The 27,579-nt window shown below is 48.4% G+C and overlaps 2 protein-coding genes across 2 annotated transcripts in view; both read left to right on the plus strand.

The window, feature by feature from the left end:
* Positions 1-14,844, plus strand: part of IGFN1 (immunoglobulin like and fibronectin type III domain containing 1) — a 72,614-nt gene extending 57,770 nt beyond the window's left edge. Inside the window, exons 22-24 of the mRNA XM_075064650.1 lie at positions 447-746; positions 1,694-2,020; positions 14,750-14,844. Coding sequence (XP_074920751.1) covers positions 447-746; positions 1,694-2,020; positions 14,750-14,844 — 722 coding nt within the window. The remainder of the gene's footprint in view (positions 1-446; positions 747-1,693; positions 2,021-14,749) is intronic.
* Positions 14,845-15,172: 328 nt separating this feature from the next.
* LOC116831715 (uncharacterized) lies at positions 15,173-27,214 on the plus strand. The gene is made up of 4 exons (XM_032791905.2): positions 15,173-15,496; positions 24,902-25,518; positions 26,238-26,391; positions 27,128-27,214. Exons 1-4 carry the CDS (start codon positions 15,185-15,187, stop codon positions 27,212-27,214), a joined length of 1,170 nt encoding a protein of 389 aa, XP_032647796.1. The 5' UTR covers positions 15,173-15,184.
* The last annotated feature ends 365 nt before the right edge of the window (positions 27,215-27,579 follow it).

Genomic DNA, 27,579 nt, shown 5'->3' on the forward strand with positions numbered 1-27,579 from the left:
TAGGGTAGTACAAGCTATCGGAGGACCAACTTACACAGTCCATAAGACAGCCAGGTGTCTCAGGCCATGACAGGGCTCTGTGAAAGTCAGTTAGCAAATGGAACAAAGTACCCATGTCCAACCATAAGAACTCTATAGCCCTCTCAGCTCCTTCACTAACAGTTTATAAAAACACAGCTGTATCAGCTATCCAATAGAAGGGAAAGAGATGTGTCACTAATACCAGTCCAGTTAATGCCGAATTTCCCTTAATCCAAATGGGAGGACCTGTATATTTGGAGCAAAGGGATCAGTGTTCATTTCTCACTAAAGATCATCAAATTTAGCTGCCCACAATGCTCAAAATATCTGACCTCCATGAAATTTATGGAGTTGCAGAACTGTTGTAACATCTTAAACTTACCACTTTCTCTACTCCCTCCATACTATTTGTCTTCACTTTGCAGATATCCCACAGTCTCCCGGCCCAATTCTTCTGCAGGAGAAAATCCTTAATACGGTGACAGTGATCTGGGAGCCCTCGCCAACAGAAAAGTGGGAAAGTAACCTGTACTATGTGGTCATGAAATGTGACTCCAACAAGGGCTCATGGCAAGTGGTGGGTGACCTGATCTACACCAACAAGTTTACCATCACCAAACTTATCCCTGGCCGGGGGTATTACTTTAGGGTTGTGGCCAAAAATTACATGGGAACCAGTGATCCATCTGAAACGGTACAGCCCTGGATCATGCAAAAGGAAAAAGGTAAAAAGGCCTTTTAAAAAATCTATCAGTGCACCTGTGTTGTTGGGTCTCAGTCAAACTATCCCATTAATAAATCCTTGTCAGAGTGTCCCAGTCCCCATATGTAAGCTGTCTGCCCAAATGAGAGCCCACTGAGATATCCCCAGGAAATACTGTTGGGGAAGGAAAGATGTCCCCTCCTGGACATGAATGTTTACAGATCAGTGGGAGCAGTGAAGCTGGGCTTCTCCATTCCCACCGGTATACCGGTTCATATTACTCATATGGGTAAGAGCTTCCAAGAGAATTAATTCCTAGCAAACTCTGAAATTCGATGAGTTCTACAGAAGCCAAGGGCTATGACCTCAATGGTGAGGAGTTGGTAATTTTAAGAAGGAGCCACAGAAACCAACCTCCAGGAGTTGAGGACTCCACGCCATTTGGGAAGGACAGGTGACATGCAGGAGCTAGACTGGTACTGTGTAATCCTCATGATCTGTAGAAGGAGCCATGGCCTTGTCCATATGCCAAAGACCTAATGATCCCCTCCAGATTCCTGTCTGGGACTTTGGAAAACTTAAGAGAATACAGAGAATACAGCTCAGGCTTTATATTGAGCCTATTGCATTCTAGGAGAGGACTTTTGGGTGCTACATGCAGCACAGACTGGATCAACAAAGCTTTTAATTCTGTCTCCTTTTATTGAGTGTCAATGCTTGGATTAAAGGAACTCTCAGTAACAGTAACTGGGGTCATAATACAGCAGAGAGAGCCAGGGAACTACACATATGGCCACTGCATGGCAACTCACAGAAGGAGCCATGAACCCTGACCTAGGGAGCCAGGTCCTGCCAATTTTGAAGAGTGGATGCCAAATGCAATTATTAAGTGCAATGGTTGAAGGCTGCTTCTGCACCCAGCCTTTAGTCCCCTGGAGCAGTCACTGAGTGTGTATTTGTCTCTTATAGATGAGTTTAAAGTCAGACTACCCAAATACAGAAGGGTGAATCAAAATATGCCCCCAAGATTCCTTGTCCAATTGAAACCCCACGTGGTGACCACAGCATTTGATTGTCACATGAGCTGTGCAGTGGGTGGCTACCCAAAACCTAAGATCACCTGGTACAAGGATGGCAGGAATCTCTCAGAAGACCCCACCTTCTTCAGCACAAATGACTTTGGTGTCTGTTGCCTGGTGATCCCAGGTGTCACGAAGAGAGATGAAGGAGAATACAAGTTGGAAGCCACCAATGAATTGGGCCATGCGGTCAGCAAAGCCATGCTTATCATAAAAGGTAAAGTGAAGTTTCTTAGTCTCTCTGCCTCAGTCTGCATCTGCATCAGTCTGCATCTGTCAAATCCTCACAGAGAGGTTGTGAGGATAAACATGCTGCAGATTGGGAAGATCTCCGATACCGTGGTGTTGGGGCAAATTTGGAATCTATTGAAGGATGGTCCGTATTCAAATGGGAGACGCCAAGAAAAAACAAGGTGCCACAGGGAGCAGAGTGGTGGGCTCAGTAGGGTGCACACTCAGTCTGTGCTGATCCCAATGCCCCAGTGCTGTGCTAAAGGGCCTGTGATGCTGGAGATGCAGCTGTAAGATGAGAGAAAAAACCAAGGTCCTGACTGCTCATGGTTATTAAAGAACTCAGAGCACTTATTGGGTCTAGTGTGTGGGTGCTGGTAGCAGGCTGTGATATGCTAGAGTTCAGACTAGATGTTCTGGTGGTCCCTTCTGACACTATGCATGGCTCCTGGCACATCATCTTCTGTGCATACCCGTGTGTGTGATGTAAGATAGCATTCATTGCCACCAGGGCATCTTGCAACCGGCTACCATGGGGCATTATTTGCCACTTCAGTGCAACTTGATATTGTCTAGTGTTTACCCAGAGTACTTTACTGAGTTCAATAATACACCTACAAAGACCAAGAGAGACAGAGAGAAATAGAAATTAAGAAGCAGAGGAGAGGAGAGAGGCTTTCAGCTGAGACTGGAAAACAGATGGAGATTTATAGATTTCAAGGCTAGAAATGGCCATCACGATTAGCTAATCTGATCTCCCACATAGCACAGGTCCTTACACAGCCACTGCTGCCTGTATCAAGCCCATAACTCCTGGCTGGGCTAGAGCATATCTTTTTAGAAAGAGACATCTAGTGTTGATCTAATGAGGTTGAGTCACAGAGAAGCTCCGCCAGATGCCAGAAGCTGCAGGAGAGAAGACTCTTGCACCAGCCATAGTGAGATTGGCTAAAGCAACAGGGAGAAAACTGAGGCTAGATGGACAAAGCAGCTGAGAAGGTGAGCACAGAGAGGGAAGGACATGAGCTAAGCTGGAGTAAGTTCCTCAAGGGGATAATTCAGGACCCAGATCAGAAATGAAAGAAAGCCAGTGGAGTTGTTTGAGAATGGGTGTGATGGGGCAGAGATTATGTATGGCTAGGAAAAGGAAGGCACTAGCATTCAGCACACATTACTCAGTTTCTAACTCAGTGTGCATTCAGGCAGAGCTCTTACTGAAATCAGTGACTAGAGAATGAATGAATAGACCTCAGAATCTGGCCTGCTGTGAATAATAGCTCATGGTACCATGACATGATTCAACAACTCACACAGATATGAAATTAATTAAGTCATTCTTGCAGATTAGAAGAGCCATACATAAATTTAGGCCAGGTGCCCTGGTCACAGAACAGATTAGTCTCTCAAGAGACTCTTTTTCTCCAGAAATCTCTAGAGAGACACTTTTGTTTTACTTCTGCAAAGCATATTCAGCATCTCAGCCATGATATTTGTACTCCACAAAATAAAATAGGAAACTTTTGAGGCTAGAATGATTCTGAGGGAAATCATTGGTTTTTCTACCTGCTTCTAACACTTATACAGCCTTTAGGTTACTTGCATCAGTCACAGAGAAATTCTGGGCTGGGAAAGCCTCCTAAGTTCCAATCTTGTCTGCATGGACAGACTGACTAATTCCTCCCTGGTGCAACTCCGCTGATTTACAGCAGAGATGAAGTTGGCCTGCTATTACTTTTCACTCAGCCACACGTTTAAAGTACTAAAGTTGAATGAAGAAGATCAAATGTCAAGCGAGCCTTTGAGCATACCCTACCTGTATTCCTAGAACATAGTTTGGGTCTCACAGGACTGAAGAACTGGAGATGAGAAGATCAGTTTGGTCACAACTAGGCCATGCCCCTAGGCCATGCATGGTTGTTCTCTACAGTATATTCTCCAGGTAATTATAAATGCCCCAGGTAGATCTCCCACCACTTCCATTGGGAGGCTGTGGCATAGCTGGCACAGCTCACTCATATTCAGCCTAAATGTTCCCTTTGTTGATTTCATCCTGTTACTTCTATTTACCTTCGTTTGTGACACCCTAAGTAATGCCTCTTCCTCTCTGGGTATGTCTCCACTGGGCTAGCTTTGATGGAGCTAGCTCACAAAAACAGCAGTGAAGTGATGGTGACACTCAGAGAAGCACAGGCTGGCTGCCCAAGTACAAACCTATCCCAGAGCCTGGGTCTGTACATGAGTAGCTGGCAACTCATGTAGCAACTACACTGCGATTTTCAGCGAGCTGGCTTGATCCCAGTTGAGAGGTACCAGAAAGAAGGCTGGAGAAGACCAAAGCTAGCTCAGGTATGCCTACGTGTGATCCAGTCACACTTCCTGCTTGCAGTGTAGACATACACTGAGGAGCTTGTACCTTCTAATCATCATGTTTCCCCTTAGTCATCGTTTAGCCAATCTATATGTACTAGGTTAAATTCATGCCTGGTGCAATTCAACACACCTCAGTGAGATTACACCAGGGAAGAACTGAGCTCATTTGATAATGTAATCTTTCCTCATAAATCACTCCTTCCAGCCCCTTAACACTTTCGGTTGTTCTTCTCTGTATGCCTTCCAAACGGTCTCCATTCTAATATTGACAACCCTCATGTTCTCTCTCTCTCACTTTTAGATCCCTCCTTCTAATGTGATCTGCCTGAGGACAGCTCTGCACAGCCATCCGAATGACAAAGCTTTTATGTAGAACTGACACAGTACCAAAAAGTTGCAAATCTAGTTTTATAACCAGCTGACAGTCTCAGGTTGTCTCTTGTTTTCTGACCCGTTAGCTGTATCTTGAGCATTGTGCTGCATGTGTGTGGGAGAAAACAAAAGCTTTTAGAACAGCAAAATCTTTTCAGAATGGACGTATGATTCTGTACAACAGCCCTCCAAAGGGGGGAAAGATGGCCTTCCAAAGCAAGGAGAAACTTAAAGGACACAGAAGGTGAATGTGGAGGGAGAACTGTAGGTAGGTAGAGGTGGCCATGAGTGAACTTTCCATGGACACCACAGGCATGAGACATCATCCTGCAATGCCAAGAGGCTAATTCCACCTACTCATGAACCATGGCTGAGAAATCTCTTGGAAGCAGAAACTTTGCTGGAGAAGCTCGTTGAAGCCGACCGACTTGGATCAGATTTCTGATTGCCTGTCTCACATGGTTTGGCATTGTTCTGTTCCCTTTGTTTTAAAATCTCCGAAGAACTGGGGAGCATGACTTTAAAGGTTGTGGTGGGGAGAAAAGGTGGCATGTTCCTGGATCCTCAGAGGAAGGGCTTCCTGGCTGGTGGGAGTTGCCCAGTGAGTTCTGTTCCTCCCTGAGGGGTCCCACTGGTCCCACATTTGGCCTCTGGAGGGTTGAGGTATGAGAAAGAAGGCTGCAGGAGATCAGCAGATGCTTTCAATGCAAAGCAAGGTTGGGACAGATTTCAAATTAGATTAACTCCAGTCATCCCCTCCAGCGTGGAAAAGAAGTCATTTAAACCAGGAGAAATATTGAGATTTTATGCAATCCTTTGCTTCCTGACAAACATCTAAGATGTAGATAGATATTTGTTTTTAGCCTGGTGTGTAACAAGCTACACCAGGCTTCTGAAAGTCCCCATTCAGCTAACAGCAGTTCTGCATTTATCTCCTTGTCAATAGAAGTTACGTGTATTATGCTCTTTACCCTTCAGGCCGAAAACAGCATCTCTCTCTATAAAAACAAAACAGCCACAAAATTGGCAGTCTCTCCAGGGGGTCTCTCCAGGGGGTGCTGTATGTCAGCATGAAGGTGCACTGGCAGAGGTAAGTGGGAGACCAAGACTGGAGTAGCAAGGATCAAGGTACATGGGTAGAGCCATGCTGCACTTCTCTGCACTATGCTCCTGTCCTCAGTTCTACTACCCAGGATGTAATATATTTACTCCAATAAATTAATGCTGAAAATATAATTTAAAAAATATAAAATATAATTGCTCCCACCATCTCTACACTGCCTTTGATACAGTGCAGTTAGAGGGCTAAAACCTTGCATGAGAATCCACCTAAATCCATTGAGTCTGCACTGGTTGAACGGTTTGGTCATTGAAAGGGGGATGAAGAACTGAAAGCAGCAGTTTCTGATGAAAGCACAGAGAGAAAGCATCATAGACTCTGTGCTAGAGCTGTTGCTGGGTAATGGATTCATAGGAGGCAAGACCAAGCCAAGAATCGGAAACTGGTGGCCATTGGATCCTCAGACAGCCAATCAAATGCTTGCATGGAAGCTCATATTATTGAAGTGTTCCCGCCCCCCCGTTAGAGCTTTCCTTGATAATGTTTTGTGCTAACGATGTACAGAAATGGCAACAATGGGTCAAGATTAAATTAAATAATAAAAACCACATTGAGTAAGTGGGATTCTGTCTTCAAAATAAAAATAGCAGCTAGCTCCTGAATGTTGATTTCACATACTCTACAACCACTTTTTTGTGTATGAATTGCTACCTCCTCATTCTATCATACCTGCTGAGATTCTTGCCAAACCTTCATGGAATAACAAATCCATCTAGGTTTCTGTAAGGTTGCCTATAACTGTAGTATCTGAGCACCTATGAGGTTTTGGCAAAATGATGGATTGGAAAGTCTAATTTACATATGCTTATACAAATTAGATACAGAGAAAATATAAGGGTGTGACGTTATTGATATAATCTGGAACCATATAGAACATGGTTGCAACCAAGGTCCTGTAGTTGCACCAAATCTTATGTAAAGGGGGTCATATAAGGTGCCTAAGACCAGGTTATGGGTTGCTGGTTATGATTGTGCGGTCTGTATGCATGTGTCATTTTGTAGTTGAAGCTATAAGTATTGGCTCTATACTGTCTATATTTCAAATTTGCTGTGCTTCTGGGTGACATCCCAGACAAGTTGGTGTTAGCTCTGTCTAGCCTGCTTGACGGCCCATTAAGGACCATCAGCTACACAATTGACCCATTGAGAGAAGGCAGATACGCCTTGAGACTCAGCAAAGTATGCAGGAACTTGCCCATGTGACTCTAGACTCCATTTTGCTGTAATTTTCCACAGTAAGAACAAAGAGGTGTTCTAACGTGGAAAGACGTAAAAGGCTGGCCCCTATCTCCACTTGTTTCAGTCCTGCTTTTATCTCTGGAGGAACTTTGCTACAAACTGAAGCTCTGAAAAGACTGATGACCCATCCCAGAGAGGGATTACTCCAGAGACTGATTTGACCTGCAGTTACTCATACTGCTATAAGCCTGAACTAAACTTTGCCATTATGTCTGTAATTGATTCCATAACCATTATAATCTCACTATATCTTTTTCCTTTTATGAATAAACCTTTAATTTTAATATAAGGATTGGCAACAGCGTGATTTGTGGGTAAGATCTGATTTGTATATTGACCTGGGTCTGGGGCTTGATTCTTTGGAATTGAGAGAACCGTTTTCTTTTATTGGGGTGTTGGTTTTCATAACCATTCATTCCCAGGACGAGTGGCACTGGTGATGATACTAGAAAACTGGAGCGTCTAAGGGAATTGCTTGTGTGACTTGTGGTTAGCCAGTGGGGTGAGACCGAAGTCCTCTTTGTCTGGCTGGTTTGGTTTGCCGTAGAGGTGGAAAAACTCCAGCCTTGGGCAGTAACTGCCCTGTTTAAGTGATTTGTCTTGAATTGGCATTCTCAGTTGGGTCCCACCAGAACCACATCGTCACAAAGGGATACATACTGTCATGCTTCAAGGCATAAACCCAACACCAACTGATGCACTCAGGAAGAAATGTCCCCTATAAGCATGTTATTCCATATTTCTCCACTATGGAAATTCTTGTACCTCTCTTTGAAGTGGCTGGTACTGCCACTGTTAGAGACAAAATATTGGATTAGGAGGGCCAAGGCCGGCTTTAGGCCTATTCCACCAATTCCCTCAAATTGGGCCCTGCGCCCAGTGAGAATCCCTTCCCTGGCTAAAGGCACCTTTTTAATTTTTACTCACCTGGTGGTGCTCTGGGTCTTCGGTGGCACTTCAGTGGCAGGTTCTTCGCTCGCTCTGGGTCTTCGGCGGCACTTCGGCAGTGGGTCCTTTGCTTGCTCTGGGTCTTCGGTGGCAGGTCCTTCAGAGCCGCCAAGGACCTGGAGCAAGTGAAGGACCTGTTGCCGAAGTGCCGCCGAAGACTCGGAGCACTGTCCAGTGAGTAAAAACCCCACATGCTTTTTTACATGTGTTTTTTTTTTTAAAGAATGAGGAGTACTTGTGGCACCTTAGAGACTAACACATTTATTTCAGCATAAGCTTTCTGGGCTGAAATATGCTGAAATAAATGTGTTAGTCTCTAAGGTGCCACAAGTACTCTTGTCTTTTTGCGGATACAGACTAACACCACTACTACTCTGAAACCTTTTTTTTTCTTAGTCATCCCTGCCAGGGACCGGTTGAAACTGTTCGAATTGGGCTCCGCACTTCCTAAAGCCTGCCCTGGCTACAGGGAATACATCACATCTCTCTTTGTGAGACAGATGCGTGTATATCTATCATTCTCTATAGACATAGAAAGATAGTCATGTACCTTTATTTGCTATTTTTCTCACTGTCTCTGATACTATGGGATAGTATTAAAATGGAAAAAAGTCAATGATGGTTATGAAGGAGATTAGAAAGATACAATGGCAGATAGGAAACAGTCAGTAGGAAGGTTTTAGAGTTTACTTAAATAGCTGAAAGCTAAGAAATAAAAATGATGACACAAGATGACAAAGTGCCAGGTTTAATTTTTAAAGCAAATTTCACTTAACATTTTCTACTGCTGCCCAGGCAAATTTCCCTCTACGCAGAGCCCTTCCCTTCTATGGTGACAATGAACACACGATGTCAGGTAACACATAGACTGAAACAATGTTAATGTCAGTTTTTGCCCTTTGGCCTGGCTCCCCCCGCTGGTGCCCCGCAACCCCACGGTCCCGCTCTCCCGGCCAGAGCCCCGCAACCCCACGGTCCCGCTCCCCCGGTCACAGCACGGCAAGTCTCGCGGCCCCGCTACCCCGGCCAGAGCCCGGCAACCCCGCAGCCTAGCTCTCCTGGCCCGATCCCTGCAACTCCGTAGCCCGGCTCTCCCTGCCGGAGCCCCGCGGTCCCGCTCCCCCGGTCACAGTACGGCAAATCCCGCGGCCCCACTACCCCGGCCAGAGCCCTGCAACCCCGCAGTCTAGCTCTCCCGGCAGGATCCACGCGGCCCCGCTACCCCAGCCAGAGCCTTGCAACCCCGCAGCCCAGCTCTCCGGGCTGGAGACCCGTAGCCCCGCTGTCCTGGTCAGAGCTCCGCAGCCCCGCTCTCCCTGCTGGAGCCACGCAGCCCCGCTACCTCGGCCGGAGCCCTGCTACCCGCGATCCCGCTCCCCCTGCCAATCGCCGCAAGTCCCGCAGTCCCACTACTCCGTCCAGAGCCCCGCAACCCCGCGGTTCCACACCCCATTTCGAGCGCGGCAAGTCCCACGGCCCCGCTACACCAACCAGAGCCTCGCATCCCCGCTCCCCCGGCTGGAGCCCTGCAATTTCCACGGTCCCGCTCCCCCGGCCGGAGCGCAGAAAGTCCTGCTGCCCTGCTACCCTGGCCGGAGTCCCGCAACCCCGCTAGCACCCCAGGAGCGCGTAAATCCGAGGTACCACCCGGAGAGTACATGCACCACCAATCGGGTCCCGCACTGGCTAAAACCGGCGCTGTACGAGTGCTGTTGCATAAATTCTGTGGCTGTTTAACTGACATACACCAAGCCCAAGCAGACTGTCCTTCCCATGGCACAGAAGAAACCATGATGGCAATTGGGCGACCATTATAATGATCTCTCAGTTCTCTGTCTATGAGAAGGACAAACACAGGAATTTAGGGACTGGCTGACTGGATCAGATATGAGGCCCTCCTCAGGGCCAGCTTTAAACAGTGCGGTGCCTCATTCGTGGGGCATGTACTCTCCGGGGTGCACTTCGGGTTTATGCGCTCCGGCGGTGCTAGCGGGGTTGCGGGACTTTGGCGGGGGTAGCGTGACCTCGGGGTTGCAGGGCTCCAGCCGGGGGAGCGGGATCGCAGGGCTCCGGCCGGGGGATCGGGAAGGTGGGGTTGCGGGGATCCGGCCAGGAGAGCGGGGCTGCGGGTTTGCGGGGCTCCGGCCGGGGTAGCGGGGCCGTGGGACTTGCTGCACTGCGACCGGGGGAGTGGGAACGCGGGGTTGCAGGGCTCTGGCCAGGGTAGCGGGGCCGCGTGGCTCCGGCCAGGAAAGCGGGGCTGCGGGCCTTGCCATGCTGCGACCAGGGAAGCGGGAACGCGGGGTTGCAGGGCTCTGGCCAGGGTAGCGGGGCCGCGTGGCTCCGGCCAGGAAAGCGGGGCTGCGGGCCTTGCCATGCTGCGACCAGGGAAGCGGGAACGCGGGGTTGCAGGGCTCCGGCCGGGAGAGCAGGGCTGTGGGGCTCTGGCTGAGGCAGCAGGACTGCGGGGTTGCAGAGATCCGGCCGGGAGAGTGGGGCTTTCGGGGTTGCGGGGCTCTGGCCAGGAGAGCGGGGCTACGGGGTTCCGGCCGGGAGAGCGAGGCTACGAAGTTGCTGGGTTCCGGCTGGGAGAGTGGGGCTGTGGGGCTCTGGCTGAGGCAGCAGGGCTGTGGGGTTGCAGAGATCCGGCCGGGAGAGTGGGGCTTTCGGGGTTGCGGGGCTCTGGCCAGGAGAGCGGGGCTACGGGGTTCTGGCTGGGAGAGCAGGGCTACGCAGTTGCGAGGCTCTGGCTGAGGTAGTGGGGCTGTGTGGGTCCTGCCGAGAGAGCTGGACTGCAGGGTTGTGGGGGTCTGGCCGGGGTAGCAGGGCCGCAGGGACTTGCCGCGCTAGGCTGGGGGAGTGGGACCGCAGGGTTGCGGGGTTCCGGCTGGGAGAGTGGGGCTGCAGGACTTGCTGCCCTCCAGCCTGGGGAGCGGGACCGCTGGGCTCCAGCCGCAGGAGCAGGGTCGTGGGGTTGCGCGGCTCCAGCCGCGGGAACAGGGCCAAAAGGAAAAAGCTGACATTAACATTATTTCAGTCTGTGTGTTACTTGACATCCTGTGTTCATTGTCGCCATAGAAGGGAAGGGCTCTGCGTAGACGGAAATTTGCCTGGGCAGCAGTAGAAAATGTTCAGTAAAATTTGCTTTAAAAATTAAACCTGGCACTTTGTCATCTTGTGTCATCATTTTTATTTCTTAGCTTTCAGCGATTTAAGTGAACTCTAAAACTTTCCTACTGACTGTTTCCTATCTGCCATTGTATCTCTCCAATTTCCTTCATAACCATCATTGACTTTTTTCCATTTTAATACTATCCCATAGTATCAGAGACAGTGAGAAAAATAGCAAATAAAGGTACATGACTATCTTTCTATCTCTATAGAGAATGATAGATATACATGCATCTGTCTCACATAGAGAGATGTGATGTATTCCCTGCATTGTAAAAGTACTGATGGTTGAGGTATCCTAGTAAAATAAGGGGGGCTTAGAGGAGAACCTGTGAGATTCTAGCAGGTCTGACATCAAACAAAGTAAAGAACAACAACAAAGAACCAGGTTGTAGTTGTTATACTGCATGAAAAAGATTAGGCTGGAAATGTCTTTTAGCTCCATTAGCATTGAATCAGAAAATGCATTTAAACACCCTAATATAAACACCAACGAAGTTCTCCTTCTCTCTTCAGGCGCAATCCTCACAACTGATACCTAGTGACCAGAGAGAGAAAGGTCTCTCCTCTCTCACATAATCTTTAATATAATTAACCACAAAACATCCCTGTGAGGCAGGGCAATTATCCCCTTTATACAGGTGAGAAACTGAGGCACAGAGACATAAAGTGACTTGCTGGTGGTCACACTGGAAGTCTGTGGCAAAATTGGGACTTGAACACAGGTCTCCAGCTAGTGTTCCAGTCACTGGGCTAGCCTTGCTCTTTGGGACTGAGGTTCCCAAACTACCCTCCATCCTACTAAAACCTCAAACTTTTAGAGGATATGTTTGTACATATCTATGGATCTAGGTATTAGATACAGCAGGGTCCACATATACATTCTTTATAAAGTAATTATTGGCCTCTGCCTCCTCCAGCATGAGCAGCACCTTCAGTGCTTCATTTCTTACATGAACAGACCAGATGGGAGGAAAGCTTGGGCATGACCCTTTCCAGATCAGTCAACTGTAACCAAAGAAGCTTTTACGCGTTCCTGAAGGATACTGAACTGTGTAATGCTAATACTCTGCACTTACATAGCACCATTTATCTCACTTGAACGTCAGAACATTTTGGAAAGGTGGGTATTAGTCTCATCTCCATTTCACAGAGGATGAAACTGAGAAGCCACTGGCCCAAACTCACACATTGAGTCAATAGCACAGATAGGACAGGACCCTGGAATCCTGATATTCAAACCTCTAATCTATTTCCTGGAACCACAATCAGGAGTGGCGCCAGGGTTTTTGGCGCCCTAGGCACAGGGCTGGCTCACCGGTCCCGCGGCTCCAGTGGACCTCCCGCAGGTGTGCCTGTGGATGCTCCACTGGAGCTGCGGGACCAGCGTACTGTCCGCAGACACGCATGCGGGAGGTCCACCGGAGCAGTCTGCCGCCCTCCCAAATCCTGGTGCCCTAGGCTACCGCCTAGGTCGCCTAAATGGAAGCGCCGGCCCTGACCACAATGTAACGCTCAGAAGAAGTGATAATAATAAACACGCTATTTCTGTCATTTTCCAGTAGGAGTCTATAAAACTGGGATAAGATAATACTGAACTTTCTTAATGAAACAAGTATCAGAGGGGTAGCTGTGTTAGTCTGGATCTGTAAAAGCAGCAAAGAATCCTGTGGCACCTTATAGACTAACAGATGTTTTGGAGCATGAGCTTTCGTGGGTGATTATCCACTTCGTCAGATGCATCTTAATGGAACAGTCTCAGAGCGATGCATTACAAAGGTCTAATTAAAGGGCTAAATAATGTTGCAGGCTAACTTTAAGGGAACTTTTGAAGATGATCCATGAAGGGAAAAATTGGCTTTGTGCCCATTTTTTATCACTTTATGGTGTGCAAAGAAGGCCTGAAAGGGGTGGGGTTTTTGTTTCCTGTTCATTTTTACATAAGAAATTCACATGCTGTCGAGGCTGGAAAGCTCTATGAATGTAAAAAACAAAAAAACAAACAAAAAAACCCCATACCTGGTAAGAAGATGAGAAAAAAGAGAAAGTTAAGGTGTTAAGAAGTGAGAGGATTTTTAATCAGACTGTTTAAAACTTTTTGGTTATTTGTGTTATTTAACTTCCTACTTGCATTCATTGACCAATTAACATTTTGGATAAAGGAAGCCTTTGATAAAAATCATCTCCATCTCCCTTCAATTAAAGTGTTAAGAGCTCATAATGAGCATCCTTCAGACCAAAACCAGATTTGAATTACCAGAGGGCTTATCTACATGAATTTTTTTTGTCTGTTTAAGTTAAGGTGTGATTTAAAAGGATTAGTTAAACTGGTTCAAACCCCTCACTGGGTGCTCTTATTTTTGTCTAAGAGCAGCTTATTTTGGTTTAGCTTGTTGCTTGGGAAGAGATTTAAATGAAACTGAAAAAAGTCAAAACTAATTTAGAATAAAATGGTGCAACTTCCCCAGGTACACAAGGCCTAATATTTCTAAACTAAAATAACAAATTGGGAAAATAAAAACAAGCTAAAGATTTTAGGCTTGGCTGCTGGTGGGTGCTATGCACCTGCTAATTTTTTTCCATTGGCACTTGTGATTAGTGGAAATTGAGTTAGCTGATCTTGTGTTAGAGAACCCAGGGCTTGGGCATCTACACTGCTTGTCAATCCTAGGTAAAGAATTTTTAGACCTGGGCCTAAGTCTGGATCTCCCCTACCTATGCTGCAGATCTGAGTCCAGGAAACCATATCCCAGACTTCCTAGTGCCCTCCTGAAATGCACCCGCTCTATCCCTTGGTTCATGGCACAGTCTTGGAAAACTTGACTATTCACTAGACTAGACTGTCCAGAGGACACAGATAGTTGGCCCATCAGATACGTTTGGTTAACTGCCACAGCACAAGTCCAACAGAGTTGCATCTACACTGCAAAGCAATAAAATAGACCTTGCACCTTGGGTTCTAGCTTGACTTGAGTTCCACCCCTCTAACCTCACAGAGTCCTGGAGTCCTGAGTTCAAGTCTTAGGTTAGTGTGCTTTGTGAGTAGACTGGAAGGGGTGAAAGAAGGGTTAGACTTGAGCCGGAGTTCAAATCCCAGGCTGACACCGCAGTGTAGACGTACCCTTAGAATACAAAGTTAAGCCCCTGGGGCTCTCGCTTGCAGGACTAGGGACCAGGTTTGCACAGCGTTGGAATTTGTACTGTAACCCAACCAGCCGTTGAAAATCTCGCTCGTCCTTGAAGTTTTTTTTGAAGTCGCTCGTCAGTTTTGCCAATCGCACCCACCCGCCAGCAGCCTCCACCTGCCCTGCGTACTCCTCTGCACGTCCCCCTCCCGCCCCTTATCGTGTGGCCCTGTGCTATTGGCTGCTCTGAGTTTACCTCCCCCCCGCTCCGCGGCTAGGCTTTCCATTTTTCTCATTGGATCAGGGCTCTACCTTGGAACCAACCACAATTCCTTTCACCTGCCCTAGTTTTCTGCCTGCTCTTTGGCAGAGGAGGAAAAAAGTGTGGCTTTCGGCTTCAACTTTTTAGTCAGCTTCGAGGAGACCATCGAATTGGGCAAAGCGGCCGTTTGGGGACTCCGTTAAGTCCCCCCAAAGGTTCGAGGAATTTATTTCAATGCAATATTGCGCTTATTGCAACAGCTGGAGGCAATGCACTGATTGCATCAACTGCATTCTCTGCATGCCTTGCTGCTGTTGCAGTAGTTGCAAGCATGGCAGCCAGCAGCGATTGCATTAGCCGAGGGCAGTGAATGCTTTGCATTAGCTGCATTCCCATGCATTGCACTGCTTGGATAACTTGCTCGCTTTGCAACCACTAATTGCATTTGTCGTATGCCTCGCACCAGCTGCATTCAGTGCACCAGTTGCTTGCCCTGCCCGGCTGCATTAATCTCTGCAGTTGGGTTAATTGCACGGGGGCAGCATGACTGCCAAGCAGCGCAAAGCAGGCAGAGGACGGACTGAGAACAATGCTGGGGCTCTCGTTGCTCCGGGCCGGACGGAAGAGGGGGCGACCGGGAGTCCCAGACACGGGGAAGCCTGGGCTTGGAGGTGCCGAGCCGTGCTGGGGCTGCTGCTGCTCTGGGTGGCCGCCGCCGGGGTGGCCGTGCTGGGCTGGCTGCTCGTGCACCAGCTGAAGACGCTGGAGCAGCTGGGAGAGACCGTGGAGAAGCTGCGGGGCCGCCTGGAGGAGCTGGAGTTGCTGAAGGAGCAAGTGCAGACGACGAGAGAGCAGGTAGCGGGGTGCTTGGGGGCGCAGCTTAGGAGGTGGGAGTTCGCTCTCTCTAGCTGTAGTTTGTATTCTTCACCTCTGAGCCCCTTGTGTGTTCTCCTGGCCTGCTCTGAATCAATGTCCTCTTCCATCTCTGGTTATTGTGTTTACACCCTATGGTCAGAGAAACGAGGAACAGCGGCTCCAGAGGCTCCCCCAGCTGTGTGCAGGGTAAGGGAGGGAGGCTTGTGAAAGAAAGTAGAGCTGTTACTTTTGGTCTAAAATCAGGAACATACTTGAGTGATGATGGACGTGACCCAGATAGAATCCCCAAACCCTCCTTCCCCCCCCCCCCCCCGAAATTCGCAGCTATGGTTTCCCAAATTGTAGCTATCCATGGATTAGTGGGACAGGAAGGTATATTGTTTTAGCTGAGACGCTAGGATGGTTTCTTCTTTTGACCTGCCTGCAGCAGGATACGATGGGTTAGTAGAGCTGACTTCCATATTAAGGTGGAAATGTGCTCAGTCTGTGTATCAAGCACTCTGTGGGTGAATTTAGTGGCATGAACAAAGGAACTCTGGCCTGGTTGTCAGTCTCTTTATTACAAGTCATAGGCTGGACTGCTAGGTCCAGCGTGAGATGCACTGGGGAGTAGGACTGGAATGGTATTGGGCTGAGAGGAGCTGGCATTACTGTATGGAGGAAGCTTCTTGGCATGTACCTGCACCGTTACTGGGTTTATCCAATTCTTGCTATTGCAGGCATTGAAATTAATTTGTGGCTGCGTGGTAACAATGCACTGAAGGAGTGTGCCTCTTGGGACAGAGCTTCTACACATCTGGGACACACACATTCTTCCCCTGGTTCTCTCTGTGGGGCAGTGCAGCTCCCCACAGTCCCTTGTTCTGGGCTTTGTAATTGTGGTCCAGTCCTACGTTCCTTCACTGAAGTTACTGAGACCGTCATGTGTTTGAGGGCAGCAGAATCTCTTGCTGTTTATCATCGAGTGCTTGGGCTGCATGTAAGGACGGGTAATGTCTCTACGTGACAGAAGCTTTAGACACATTTGGCGTATGCACCACAAATTATTTCAAGTGCAGTGACTCAGATCAGTGGTTCTCCACCAGGGGTAAGTGTACCTCTGGGGTGCTCACAAGTTTTTCCAGGAGTGCGTCAACTCATCTAGTTATTGGCCTAGTTTTACAACAGGCTACCCAAAAAGCACTAGCAAAGTCAGTACAGACTAAAATTTCATAGACAATGATGTGTTTTATTAGGGTTACCGTATTTGAACGTTCAAAAAAAAAGGACACTGCTTGAGGGAGTGTCAGCCCTCCTCCCCACAGTCCACCCCCACTGCTCCAGGTCCTACCCGCTGCCTGCTCGGCCCTACCACCGCACCCCTCCTCACTCCCTGGCCTGTCGCTGGCTTGCTGCGTCCTTCCTCAGTTCCCCACCCATTGCTCGCCTCCTCCCACCTGCTACTCACCTCCTCACTCCCCTGCCAGAAACTCCCATGCTCACCCCAAGAACCCCCGCCAGCTGTTGGCTCGCCACTTCTTGCCTCCTCATCCCTTCCCACCCGCTGCAGGCTCGCTTGCCTCTTCAATGCCCACTGCTGGCCTTTTCACCCCTCACCTACATAGGGTGACCAGATGTCCCGATTTTACAGGGACAGTCCCAATATTTGGGGCTCTTCCTTACATGGGTGCCTATTACCCCCCACCCTCTGTCCCGATTTTTCACACTTGCTATCCGGTCACCCTACGCCTACTCAACCCCTGTTGCTCACTGCTCACCTCTTTACCCTCCCCACTTGCCAACTCATCCCTCCAGCCACAGGTCCCTCTCACTCCTAGGATCAGGGGCAACCAAGAGGTCGCCACGTGCTGCGCCCGCCACAAGCGCCCACTCCACGGCTCCCATTGGCCGGGAAAAGCGCCAATGGGAGCTGCCGGAGCCGCAGAGCGGGGCTTTCAGGTACCTGCAGTGTGCAGAGAGCCCTCTGCGCCCACCCTCCCAACCCTACCCTACCCAACCCTAAGAGCCAGAGAACCTGCCGGGGGGCAAGGTGGGGAGTCCCGGCGGCGCTTACCTGGGGTGGCTCCCGGGAAGCATCTGGCAGGTCTCTCTGGTTCCTAGGGTTGGGTTGGGTGTGGGGGGCATGGAGGGCTCGCTGCCAGCACCTGCAAGCCCCGCCCCCACCGCTCTGATTGCGCAAGAGGGAGCCAGTGCAGCATGTGGAGACCCCCTCTGCCTCTGTGCCTAGAGGCCTCCCACACTGCAGTTTCCTGCAGGCGGGTGCTGGAAGCTGCCCCTGGAAGCGCCACCAGCCCCGGGACTTTGGACTTAGGGTTACCATATGTCCGTATTTTCCCGGACGTTTTTTCATATTTTAAAAATTCCGGATAGTTATTTAAGAACTAAAAAGCCAGACATGTCTGGGAGAATACAGACATATGGTAACCCTATGTTTATACCGCTCTCTGTACTATACAATGTAAATACAGTATATCTCGATTTATTTCATAATTACTGAAAAAATGCTTACTTTCTCATTTTTATCATATAACAGTGTGCTTTGACACTTGTATTTTTATGTTTGAGTTTGTAAGTTGTTTTTTTTTTTTTTTTTTTTTTTTTTTAAGTGAGGTGAAACTTGGGGGCTAGACAAGACAAGTCAGACTCTTGATGGGGTACAGTAGTCTGGAAAGGTTGAGAACCACTGTCCTTGGTATTCATCTGCGGTGAATGCAGAGGTCTTTAAAATAGCCCTCAAAAGAGGGCTTACGTGTGTGATGGGTTGGATCACAGAAACCACCTGGGAGCTGCCATCCAATATGCCAAGACTACTTCTACCCCTGCTTTCCCTGCCAGCTCGGGACTCCAGCATCCTGAGCCAAACACTCCTGTCTGCTCCAACACAGACCCAGGGTCTGAATTACTTGTCCCAAAGCTGCAGGTTTACCTGAAAACAGCTCACAGAAGTGTACTTGTCTTTAACACTCAGATGCCCAACTCCCAATGGGGTCTAAACCCAAACAAATCCGTTTACCCTGTATAAAGCTTATGCAGGGTAAACTCATAAATTGTTCTCCCTCTATAACACTGATAGAGAGAGAGAGGCACAGTTGTTTGCTCCCCCAGGTATTAATACATACTGAGTTAATAGGTAAAAAGTGATTTTTATTAAATACAGAAAGTAAGGTTTAAAGTGGTTCCAAGTAGTAACAGACAGAACAAAGTAAGTCACCAAGCAAAATTAAAAAATGCGCAAATCTATCTCTAATCAAACTGAATACAGATAAGATCCTCATCAGTTCCAGAATGCTCCCTTTTACAGACTAATCTCCTTTTAGCCTGGGTCCAGCAATCACTCGCACTCCTTGCAGTCACTGTCCTTTGTTCCAATTTTTTTCAGGTATCCTGGGGGGGTGGAGAGGCTCTCTCTTTAGCTAGTTGAAGACAAAATGGAGGGGTTTCCCAGGGGGTTTCAATAATGAGAGACCCACTCTCACTCCTATACAAAGTCCAGCTCCAAGATGGAGTTCTGGAGTCACCTGGGCAAGTCACATGTCCATGCATGACTCACAGTTTTTACAGGTAGCATGCATTGTTTACATGCTACCTTGAACCCTCCTCAAGTAGACTTCTTATGCGGATTGGAGCATTCCAAGATCCATTGTCCTTAAGTGTTTCTTGATTAGGTACTTCATTTCAATATTCCTTTCTCCAGGAACTGACCAAATGCTTTACTAAGATTATTTAGAAATTAAGCCAGTACACAGCCAACATTTATAACTTTGAATACAAAAAGATACATGCATACAAATAGGATTAATACATTCATTAGATCATAACCTTTATGGAGATATGTTACATGGCATATATCAGAGGGGTAGCCGTGTTAGTCTGGATTTGTAAAAGCAGCAAAGAGTCCTGTGGCACCTTATAGACTAACAGACATTTTGGAGCATGAGCTTTCGTGGGTGAATACCCACTTTGTCAGATGCATGTCATCCGACGAAGTGGGTATTCAGCCACGAAAGCTCATGCTCCAGAATGTCTGTTAGTCTATAAGGTGCCACAGGACTCTTTGCTGCTTTTACATGGCATGTGTAGCATAAAACACATTCTAAGCATATTTCCATAATGCCTTATGGGAGGTACCGTCACAACGTGGTACCTAGGTATTGTCCCCACTGCCCAGTACAGGGGATGGGTTTCTCTCTTGGTAGGCAGGCATTGACGGGCCAGTGGTCTGACTGAATAAGACCAGTTCTCTGCCCTGCTTTTGAAAGTGTCCAATGCCTTATGCTTCAGAGGAGGGTGCTAGAGAAACCTGTTACTTGCTTTGTTGGTTGTGTTAGTGTTGAAGCGAGCTTTGTTGGCTACAAAATGAAGATCCAAATTCTCTCTCGACTTCCTGCTTGGATGTAGGCTACTGCTTTATAGTGGTCACGAGCATAATGTACTGGCAGACTTTGCCATTTTGGCTTCTTATCCTAGGCGTGATGTCTTGTCTCTTTAAAACCTCACTTTATGTAATGGGAAGGACTCCATTAGTGACTCAAGAACAGCCATGCAACTCCCTGGCCCCCAGCTATGAAAACTTTACAGGTTGCTGGCTAATGTATAAAGCACAAGCTGAAGACACGTTACTTTCTTAATGCTGCACCTTGAGTCCCATAGGCCTATTTCTCCCCTCCTCTGCACACCTCTGAAAACATAGTATTTAGAGTTTGGTAGAACAAAGGGTGAGGTTGGATTAATTCCCTATCAATTCTTTTTTCCTTTTTAATCCTGCTAGTGTATTGACAGTTGGTGGGAAATGGCGGCTGGGCTAGAGGGTCAGGAAGGAAGTGCTAGCTGTTGATCAGTAATTAGTCCCTTTGCTAAACTGAGAGCAGAGTTGCTGATTGAGCCGGGGGTGGAGGGGGTTGCCCCTGCTAGTCCTCCTCTGTCAGAAGGTTGTTATGGCCTTGCCCACAGTTGCCATGGGGAGGAAAATGGGAATGGAGGCTATAGAATGATATGCTGACTGATACTGTTTCCTTGTGCTACCAGGCCCCCCACAGCTTACCTCTGTCTGTCCTTGGGGCAGGGACTGTTTTTTGTTCTGTTTCCTACAGTGCGTAGTAGGACGGGGTCCCTGTCCATGACTGGGATTCCTACACACTGCAGTAATACAGCTAATCTCTAACAACAGAGGAGGTAGCAGATACGCTTCCATTGTGGAGGAGAGAAAAAGGGGTGTGTCTGGTGCTAGTTGCCATATTGGGGGTGTCGTTGTGCCAGACCCTCTTCTCCCCCCACCCAGCCTATGTGTGATTAGACTTGTGTGCATGCATGCACCATGCTTGTGAGAAATTTCACATCTGGGCCGTTGTTCACAGCTGTCTATCCAAGTCTCTAAATATGCTGGAAGGAAGGATGCAGCCCTTGAGAGCTGTGCGATGTTGTTTTCTAACAAGGGGCAGGCACCCAAACATGAACCCGTTTTCATTAGCTCTGTGACTGTGCACCTGATGAATCCACAGCAGTGTGAAGGTCCGCTTCCCGTGGAGTGACTCTGCGTTACTAGGGGTCTATGCTTGTGTGGGCAGTGCTCTCCCTCACTGATAGGCCACAGTGGCTAGAATTTGCAGAAGGGCAGAAGCACCCACAGCTGAGGCCTGTTTTTTCAGGTGAGCTTGGCATATTGGGAGCTGAGCTCTCCTGAAAATTTAAACATAAATTCACAGTGGGAGCTGCTGGGTGCTGAGCTTTCAAAAAGCCCAGCACTGTGCATGTTCCCCAGTGTCTGCAGGGTCTCTTCAGTGAATGTTACCATGCTGTTATCTTGCATTTATAGGTCTCCCTTAATCTAAAGCAAACTACATGCACCTAATGCTGTCAAATGCAGCACCACCTGGAGTAGAGGATAGCAATTGACTAGTGGACAGTCAATCACACAGCTGAGATGCTGCAAGAAATATTAATTATCCAGCGAGCAGTGGGGCAAACTCCTGCTTTCAGACAGGTCTTTGGTCTCTACTCAAAGCCCAACGCGCAGATAAATACAGTTCTGGGTAGTTTCCTATCTTGACTGGTCAGAGTTGGTCCTGCTGGGATGTGAACCTATAGCTCCAGAAGTGAAGATGTTTTACAGCTGAATCAGAGACTTCAGAGCCATCTCTCCTGGCCTGAGAAGGCGATGAGGTATGCTGGCCACAGACTCCAAAATCATAGCATCGGGACAACAGAATGTAACTTCTTCCCCTTCTTCCAAAATTTGCATGGGAAAGCCCCACTCATGCCTGGGAGGGGAGAAGTATATTTTCCACCTCCCGCCATTCAGTGGCTGTTCAGTTTCACCAAAACTGTGGAGTGTAAAGCAATCCAGCAGTGACCACGCAGTTGTGTTTGCGTAACTCTGCATAACCAGTCAATGCTGCCAGGGTTCCTTCCCCACTCTGAACTCTGGGGTACAGATGTGGGGACCCGCATGAAAGACCCCCTGAACTTATAGTCTACTAGCTTAAGTTAAAACTTTCCCAAATCACAAGTTTCACCTTGTCCTTGATCGCTGCCACCACCAAGTGATTTAAACATTCAGGGAGGGCCTACCTCCCCCAAAATATTCTCTCCAAGTCCCTATACCCCCTTTCTTGGGAAGGCTTGAGAATAATATCCTAACCAATTGGTTACACAGTGAGCACAGATCAACCCCCTTGGGTCTTCAGGACACTGAAAAACAATCAGGTTCTTAAAAGAAGTTCATTTAAAAAAAAAAAAATCACCTCTGTAAAATCAGGATGGAAGATAACTTTTTTCACAGGGTAACAAAAAGATTCCAAACACAGAGGATTTCCCCTCTAGGCAAAACTTTAAAGTTACAAAAACAGGGTTAAACCTCCCTCTTAGCACAGGAAAAATTCACAAGCTAAAACAAAAGATAATCTAACACATTTCTTTGCTATTACTTACTATTTCTGCAGTACTAGTTGCTTAGTCCAGATATGGCTGAGGGAGATGTATTTACCCTGCCCTGGTTCCTTTGCTGACTTTGAGAGAACAAAACAAAGACACAGACAAGAACCTTCCCCCATAGATTTGAAAGTATCTTCTCCCCTTATTGGTCCTTTTGGTCAGGTGCCAACCAGGTTATCTGAGCTTCTTAACCCTTTACAGGTAAAAGAGGAATTAACCCTTTACAGGGTAAAGAGGGATTTTTATGCTATCCTTAGCTGTATGTTTATGACAAATGCCTACACAGAAATAAAGTGAATACAGTTGGCACATCATCAGTTCCAAAGTGGTCAATCATTTTAAGTAAGCACCTGCAATTCTCCGTTCACATTCACTTTTCCTGGTATCCTACACCTGTACCACAGCCCAACGTGCTTCTGGGCTGCTGTCGTAGCATATTATACCTGGGGAAAGGGCTAGAACAATGTGTTTCCAAGTGGCCACTGATTTTTGGTGCCCAACTTGAGACCCCTGGGATCTGATATCGTTCCTCTGTCAAAATCAGTGGCCCCTTGTCACTGAGGCCAAGGCTAGATGGAGTGCTAGAGCTAGGATTAAAACCCTTCAATCCTGACTTGTGGTCTCCCTAGTTTAACTACTAGAGACTTCTGTATGGTGGTGAGTTGACCCCTCTCTGCGGTTGGACAGTACTGGTAACTTTTCCAGCCAGCTGCACTGTTCTGAATGTAACTAAAATGAGCTAAATTGTCTGATCTGGACACTGAAAGCATTTGCCTTCAGCTGTTTAGATTTGTTGAGACCTTTCTTTAAGGGCTAGTGCAGGCTCTCAGAGGAATTTCCTGTCCCTTTATAAGAGTTCCTGTTTGTTTAGAAACACACATTGCACAAAAGTGTCCTAAATCAACCCCAGATGTGCTGCTGCTGTTCCCTTCAATAACTCTACATTCCATCCCTGCGTGCTTGTCACAGTAACATGCTGGAGGAGGACCAGGGAACAGATAAGCTGGCTGACTTCTGCCTTTCCATGGGGCTTTCACTTGCTCTCTGGTTCTTTCTGTCGATGCAGTCATTTGTCCCAACAGGGCTACTCGCTTCCCTTGCTAGTTAAATATTTAATAAGGCAGTTTATCCTGCTGTGGGTAAGGTTTGGGTAATAACCCTTATACATTGATCCTGGTTAGCAGATAACTCATTGGTCACTGACTGAACACTGCTCCAGCAGCCCCCTCTTGAATTCCTTTCTGAGAGGGCTGGAGGCTAAGGAGAAGTGGGCCAGCTGGCAGGAACTGTTAATCTGAAAGCCTGTTCTCTGCACTGGCACTCTGCAGTGTTACCAGAAGCAGTTTCATAGACGATCAGGGTTGGAAGGCACTTCAGGAGGTCATCTAGTCCCACCCCCTGCTCAAAGCAGGACCAATCCCCAACTAAATCATCTCAGCCAGGGCTTTGTCAAGCCTGACCTTAAAAACCTCTGAGGAAATAGATTCCGCCACCTCCCTAGGTAACCCATTCCAGTGCTTCACCACCTTCCTACTGAAAAAGTTTTTCCTAATATCCAATCTAAACCTCCCCTGCTGCAACTTGAGACCTTTACTCCTTGTTCTGTCATCTGGTACCACTGAGAACAGTCTAGATCCATCCTCTTTGGAACCTCCTTTCAGGTAGTTGAAAGCAGCTATCAAATCCCCCCCTCATTCTTCTCTTCTGCAGACTAAATAACTCCAGTTCCCTCAGCCTCTCCTCATAAGCCATGTACCCCACCTAAACAAGATGGAAATGCTGTGTAGCTGACAGCACTTTATCTATAGTCGAAGTCAGCCCACTGAAAGCTAGAGTTCCCCTGGTTCTGGTGCTCCTGGCTGTCTGTACTGATAGCAAGTTAAAAATAGTTTAGGTTTTTGGGGGTGTTATTTGATGTCCCTTCAATTTCCCCCATTAATGCTGAGTGTTTGCATGTGTTTCCTGCAGCTTCTGCCCTGAGAATAGCATCTGCTTGTACATGAGAATCTTGACACAAAGCAAAGAGCAGCAAGCATCTTGGGGGCTAACCCCAAACAGAAACTGCTTCTCAGGGGGACTTCCTAAAAATCTGTTTTCCTGACAGGTTTGCTTTTAATGAGCGTTCAGCCCTGCAAGATGGTAATATAGATGTCTGTGCTAAGGTGGGACAGCTCTATTTTAGGAAAAAATTGACTCTTGGTGCTGTCGTGCCTGCTATTACTCCTCTTCCTATCAGGACTTGGCTGCTGTTGGAGGAGTGGGGGTCTCCTCTCTTCCTGTCCCTACACGCGTGCGCTCACTTAACCCATTCTTCCCACAGAGGAAGATGTGGCAGGCTTTACCCCATGCCTTCCCTGTTGGTGGCCAGTGGCAGGTGTCCCAGGCCCGGCCTCATCTCTCTGGCTGTCCCCAGGTCCCAAAACACCCTCCTCACACTGTCTCTTTCCTTCCAAGCTGCCTGTCACGGCGGAGCTGGAGCGGCGACTCTCTGACCTGGAGCTGACCCAGATGCTGTCTAGGCAGAAACTGGAGCGAGCCTCTGCCGCTGCTGAGCGCATCGTGGCCTCTGACCCTATCGGCAAACTTGCTGCCTTCCAGGCGGAAGTGAAGCTGGCCATCAGCGAGCTGAGAGGAGAGCTCCCCTCCGGGACCGAGCTGGCTGAGCTGCAGAGCCAGCTGGAGCAGCTGAGAACCACTGAGTTTGAGATGCTGAGGCAAGAGGTGGCCGGGCTCTTGTCGTCGGGTTCCAGGCTGGAGCGGAGCGTGGCCTCATTGACCGGCTCCCTCGCCAGTACCCAGAGGAGCCTGGAAGAGAAGGCTTATAGCCTGCAAGCCATGCAGCAGGAAGCGGAGCACACAAAGGTGGCTGGTGAGAGATTGGAGAACGACATTGGCTCCCTGTCAGCCCGGACCTTCGTCCTGGAGGGAAGCCTCAACCGCGCCACACTGCTGGCACGCGCCCTGCAGCTGCAACTGGAGCAGAACAGCAAGGCTTTGGCTGCGCTGCAGGAAGTGGCAGCAAATCAGACCGGGAGCGACAGCTCTGAACCTCAGCAGCTGGAGAACCTTCGGTATGATGGCCACTTGAAGCTGATGTGTGTTATGTGTATTGCGGTAGCGTTGAGAGGCTGGGCCTTGTTGTGCTAGGTGCAGTACAAATGGTCCCTGCCCTGGAGCATGGGATTTGAACATCTCTGGCCAAGTGGAGCCCTGCAGAGCCCTCGTCACAGAGGGCAGAGCCACGTGCCAGATCTGAAGGGCTTAACAGCAAAGCAGGGGTGGCGTTATTAAGGGGACATGGCTAAAATCAGGGGGATGCAGTTCAGAGCAGGAGTGTTTGTCCTGAATACAAAGGAGGCTTCCCGACAGAGAGTCCTGCATGGAGAAGTCTCTGGAGGGAGGTGGCGTTCACGCCATCGCTTGGGACACACGCAGATAAACTGGGTGTCTATGTTGACGCCAGCTTAATCTAGTTAGCATGGGTAACAGCAGCAAAGATCCAGTGACTGGCTTCAGCACAGCCTAGCAATCAGACTACAGGTCACTGGGGCTCTGTCTGCTAGCCCACTCTGAAGCCTTGGCAGCTGAATGAAAAGCTGGAGTGAACTGTAGCCTTTTTTAGAGGCCATTAAAAGCAGTCTGTCTCCTTCTCTGGCTTTGTGGCATCACCTCTCTGCACTCACTGCAGGCTTGTATCTCAGACCGCTGCTCAGCGTTCGAACTCCCAGTGGCATGTGAGCCAGCTCCATGGGGACCCATAGGTCTTTACTCTGCTCTCTGGGCCTTCCAGGGTGCAGATCCAGCAGCTGAAGATGGAGAGATCGGCCACACAGGAGCAGGTGAATGAGGCGCTGCACAGCATTGCTGACCAGAGGAGAGAGTTGAAGGGCAGGATCTCAGAGCTGGAAACAGTTATTCATGCTCTTCAGGGCCATGTGACTCAGGTGAGGACTCCGGGCCACCATGCTATGGTCATTCCACTGTTGCCTAGGGAGAGGAACAAGCAGTACAGTAGAACCTCAGAGGTACGAACACCTTGGGAATGGAGGTTGTTCTTTCAAAAGTTTACAACTTAACACTGACTTAATACAGCTTTGGAACTTCACTGTGCAGCAGAAAAATGCTGCTCTTAACCATCATAATTTAAATGAAACAAGCACAGAAACAGTTTCCTTACCTTGCCAAATCGTTCTTATTTTTTTTAAAAACTTTCCCTTTATTTTTTAGTAGTTTATATTTAACACAGTACTCTGCTGTACAGTCTGATTGTGTACTTGTGGTTCCAAGTGAGAGTGTGGTTGACTGATTGGTTCATAACTCTGGTGTTCTACTGTCCTGCTAAAGCCAGGGGGAGACGCTGGCCAGGTGTCATAGGAGCTCAAAGATGAGATACAAAGCTGTCTAAGGGGTTGGAAGAACGAGCGTGATTCATATTACATGATGAAGGGTGAGAGGAAACAGAGCTGCCCATGAGAACAGGCCGGCCTGGCTATCGATCTCAGAAGGGCTGGAGGATGGGAGGGGGGACACATAGGTGCTGGCTTTCTCCAGGCCCAGGGGGTACTCAACCCCCTGCTCTGCCCCCTTCTCCCAAGTCCCCATCCCCACCCCACCTCTTCCTTCCCTTCCATTCCCTCCCCCTGAGCATGCCTCATCCCCGTTCCTCTCCCTTTCTCCCAGAGCCTCCCTCACACTGCGGAGCAGCAGGCGGTAGGCACTGGGAAGGAAGGGAAGGAGCTGTTTGGCGGGGGTGGCAGGAGGCGCTGAAGAGGAGGAAGAGGTTGCTGCCTGCTGGTGGATGCTCCCAGGCTGGAGCACCCATGGAGTCGTCGCCTATGAGGGGGACAGACATGAAATTGCAGATTTTAAAAACAAATGCAACTGACGTGCTGTGATCACTGTAAAATGCTGTTACTTCAGGCAGTGTAGGGCAGGCTGCATCCACGGAGGTGGGTCTTGATGATACGTGTCCTGCAGAACGCACAAGTGAGGGCTTCTGCATCACAGCTCCTCACTGGGCTCTGGAGGCTTATCAGTTTGTAGCGAGCTGGCTGGGCTCATGGAATGTGACATTATTTTGGTAGCAGAATCCCCTGGTTTTACTTCTCAGCAGAATTTCTCAGCTCTTGGGT

The sequence above is a fragment of the Chelonoidis abingdonii genome, chromosome 4, assembly GCF_003597395.2.
Source record: "Chelonoidis abingdonii isolate Lonesome George chromosome 4, CheloAbing_2.0, whole genome shotgun sequence".
NCBI classification, from domain to species: Eukaryota; Metazoa; Chordata; order Testudines; family Testudinidae; genus Chelonoidis; species Chelonoidis abingdonii.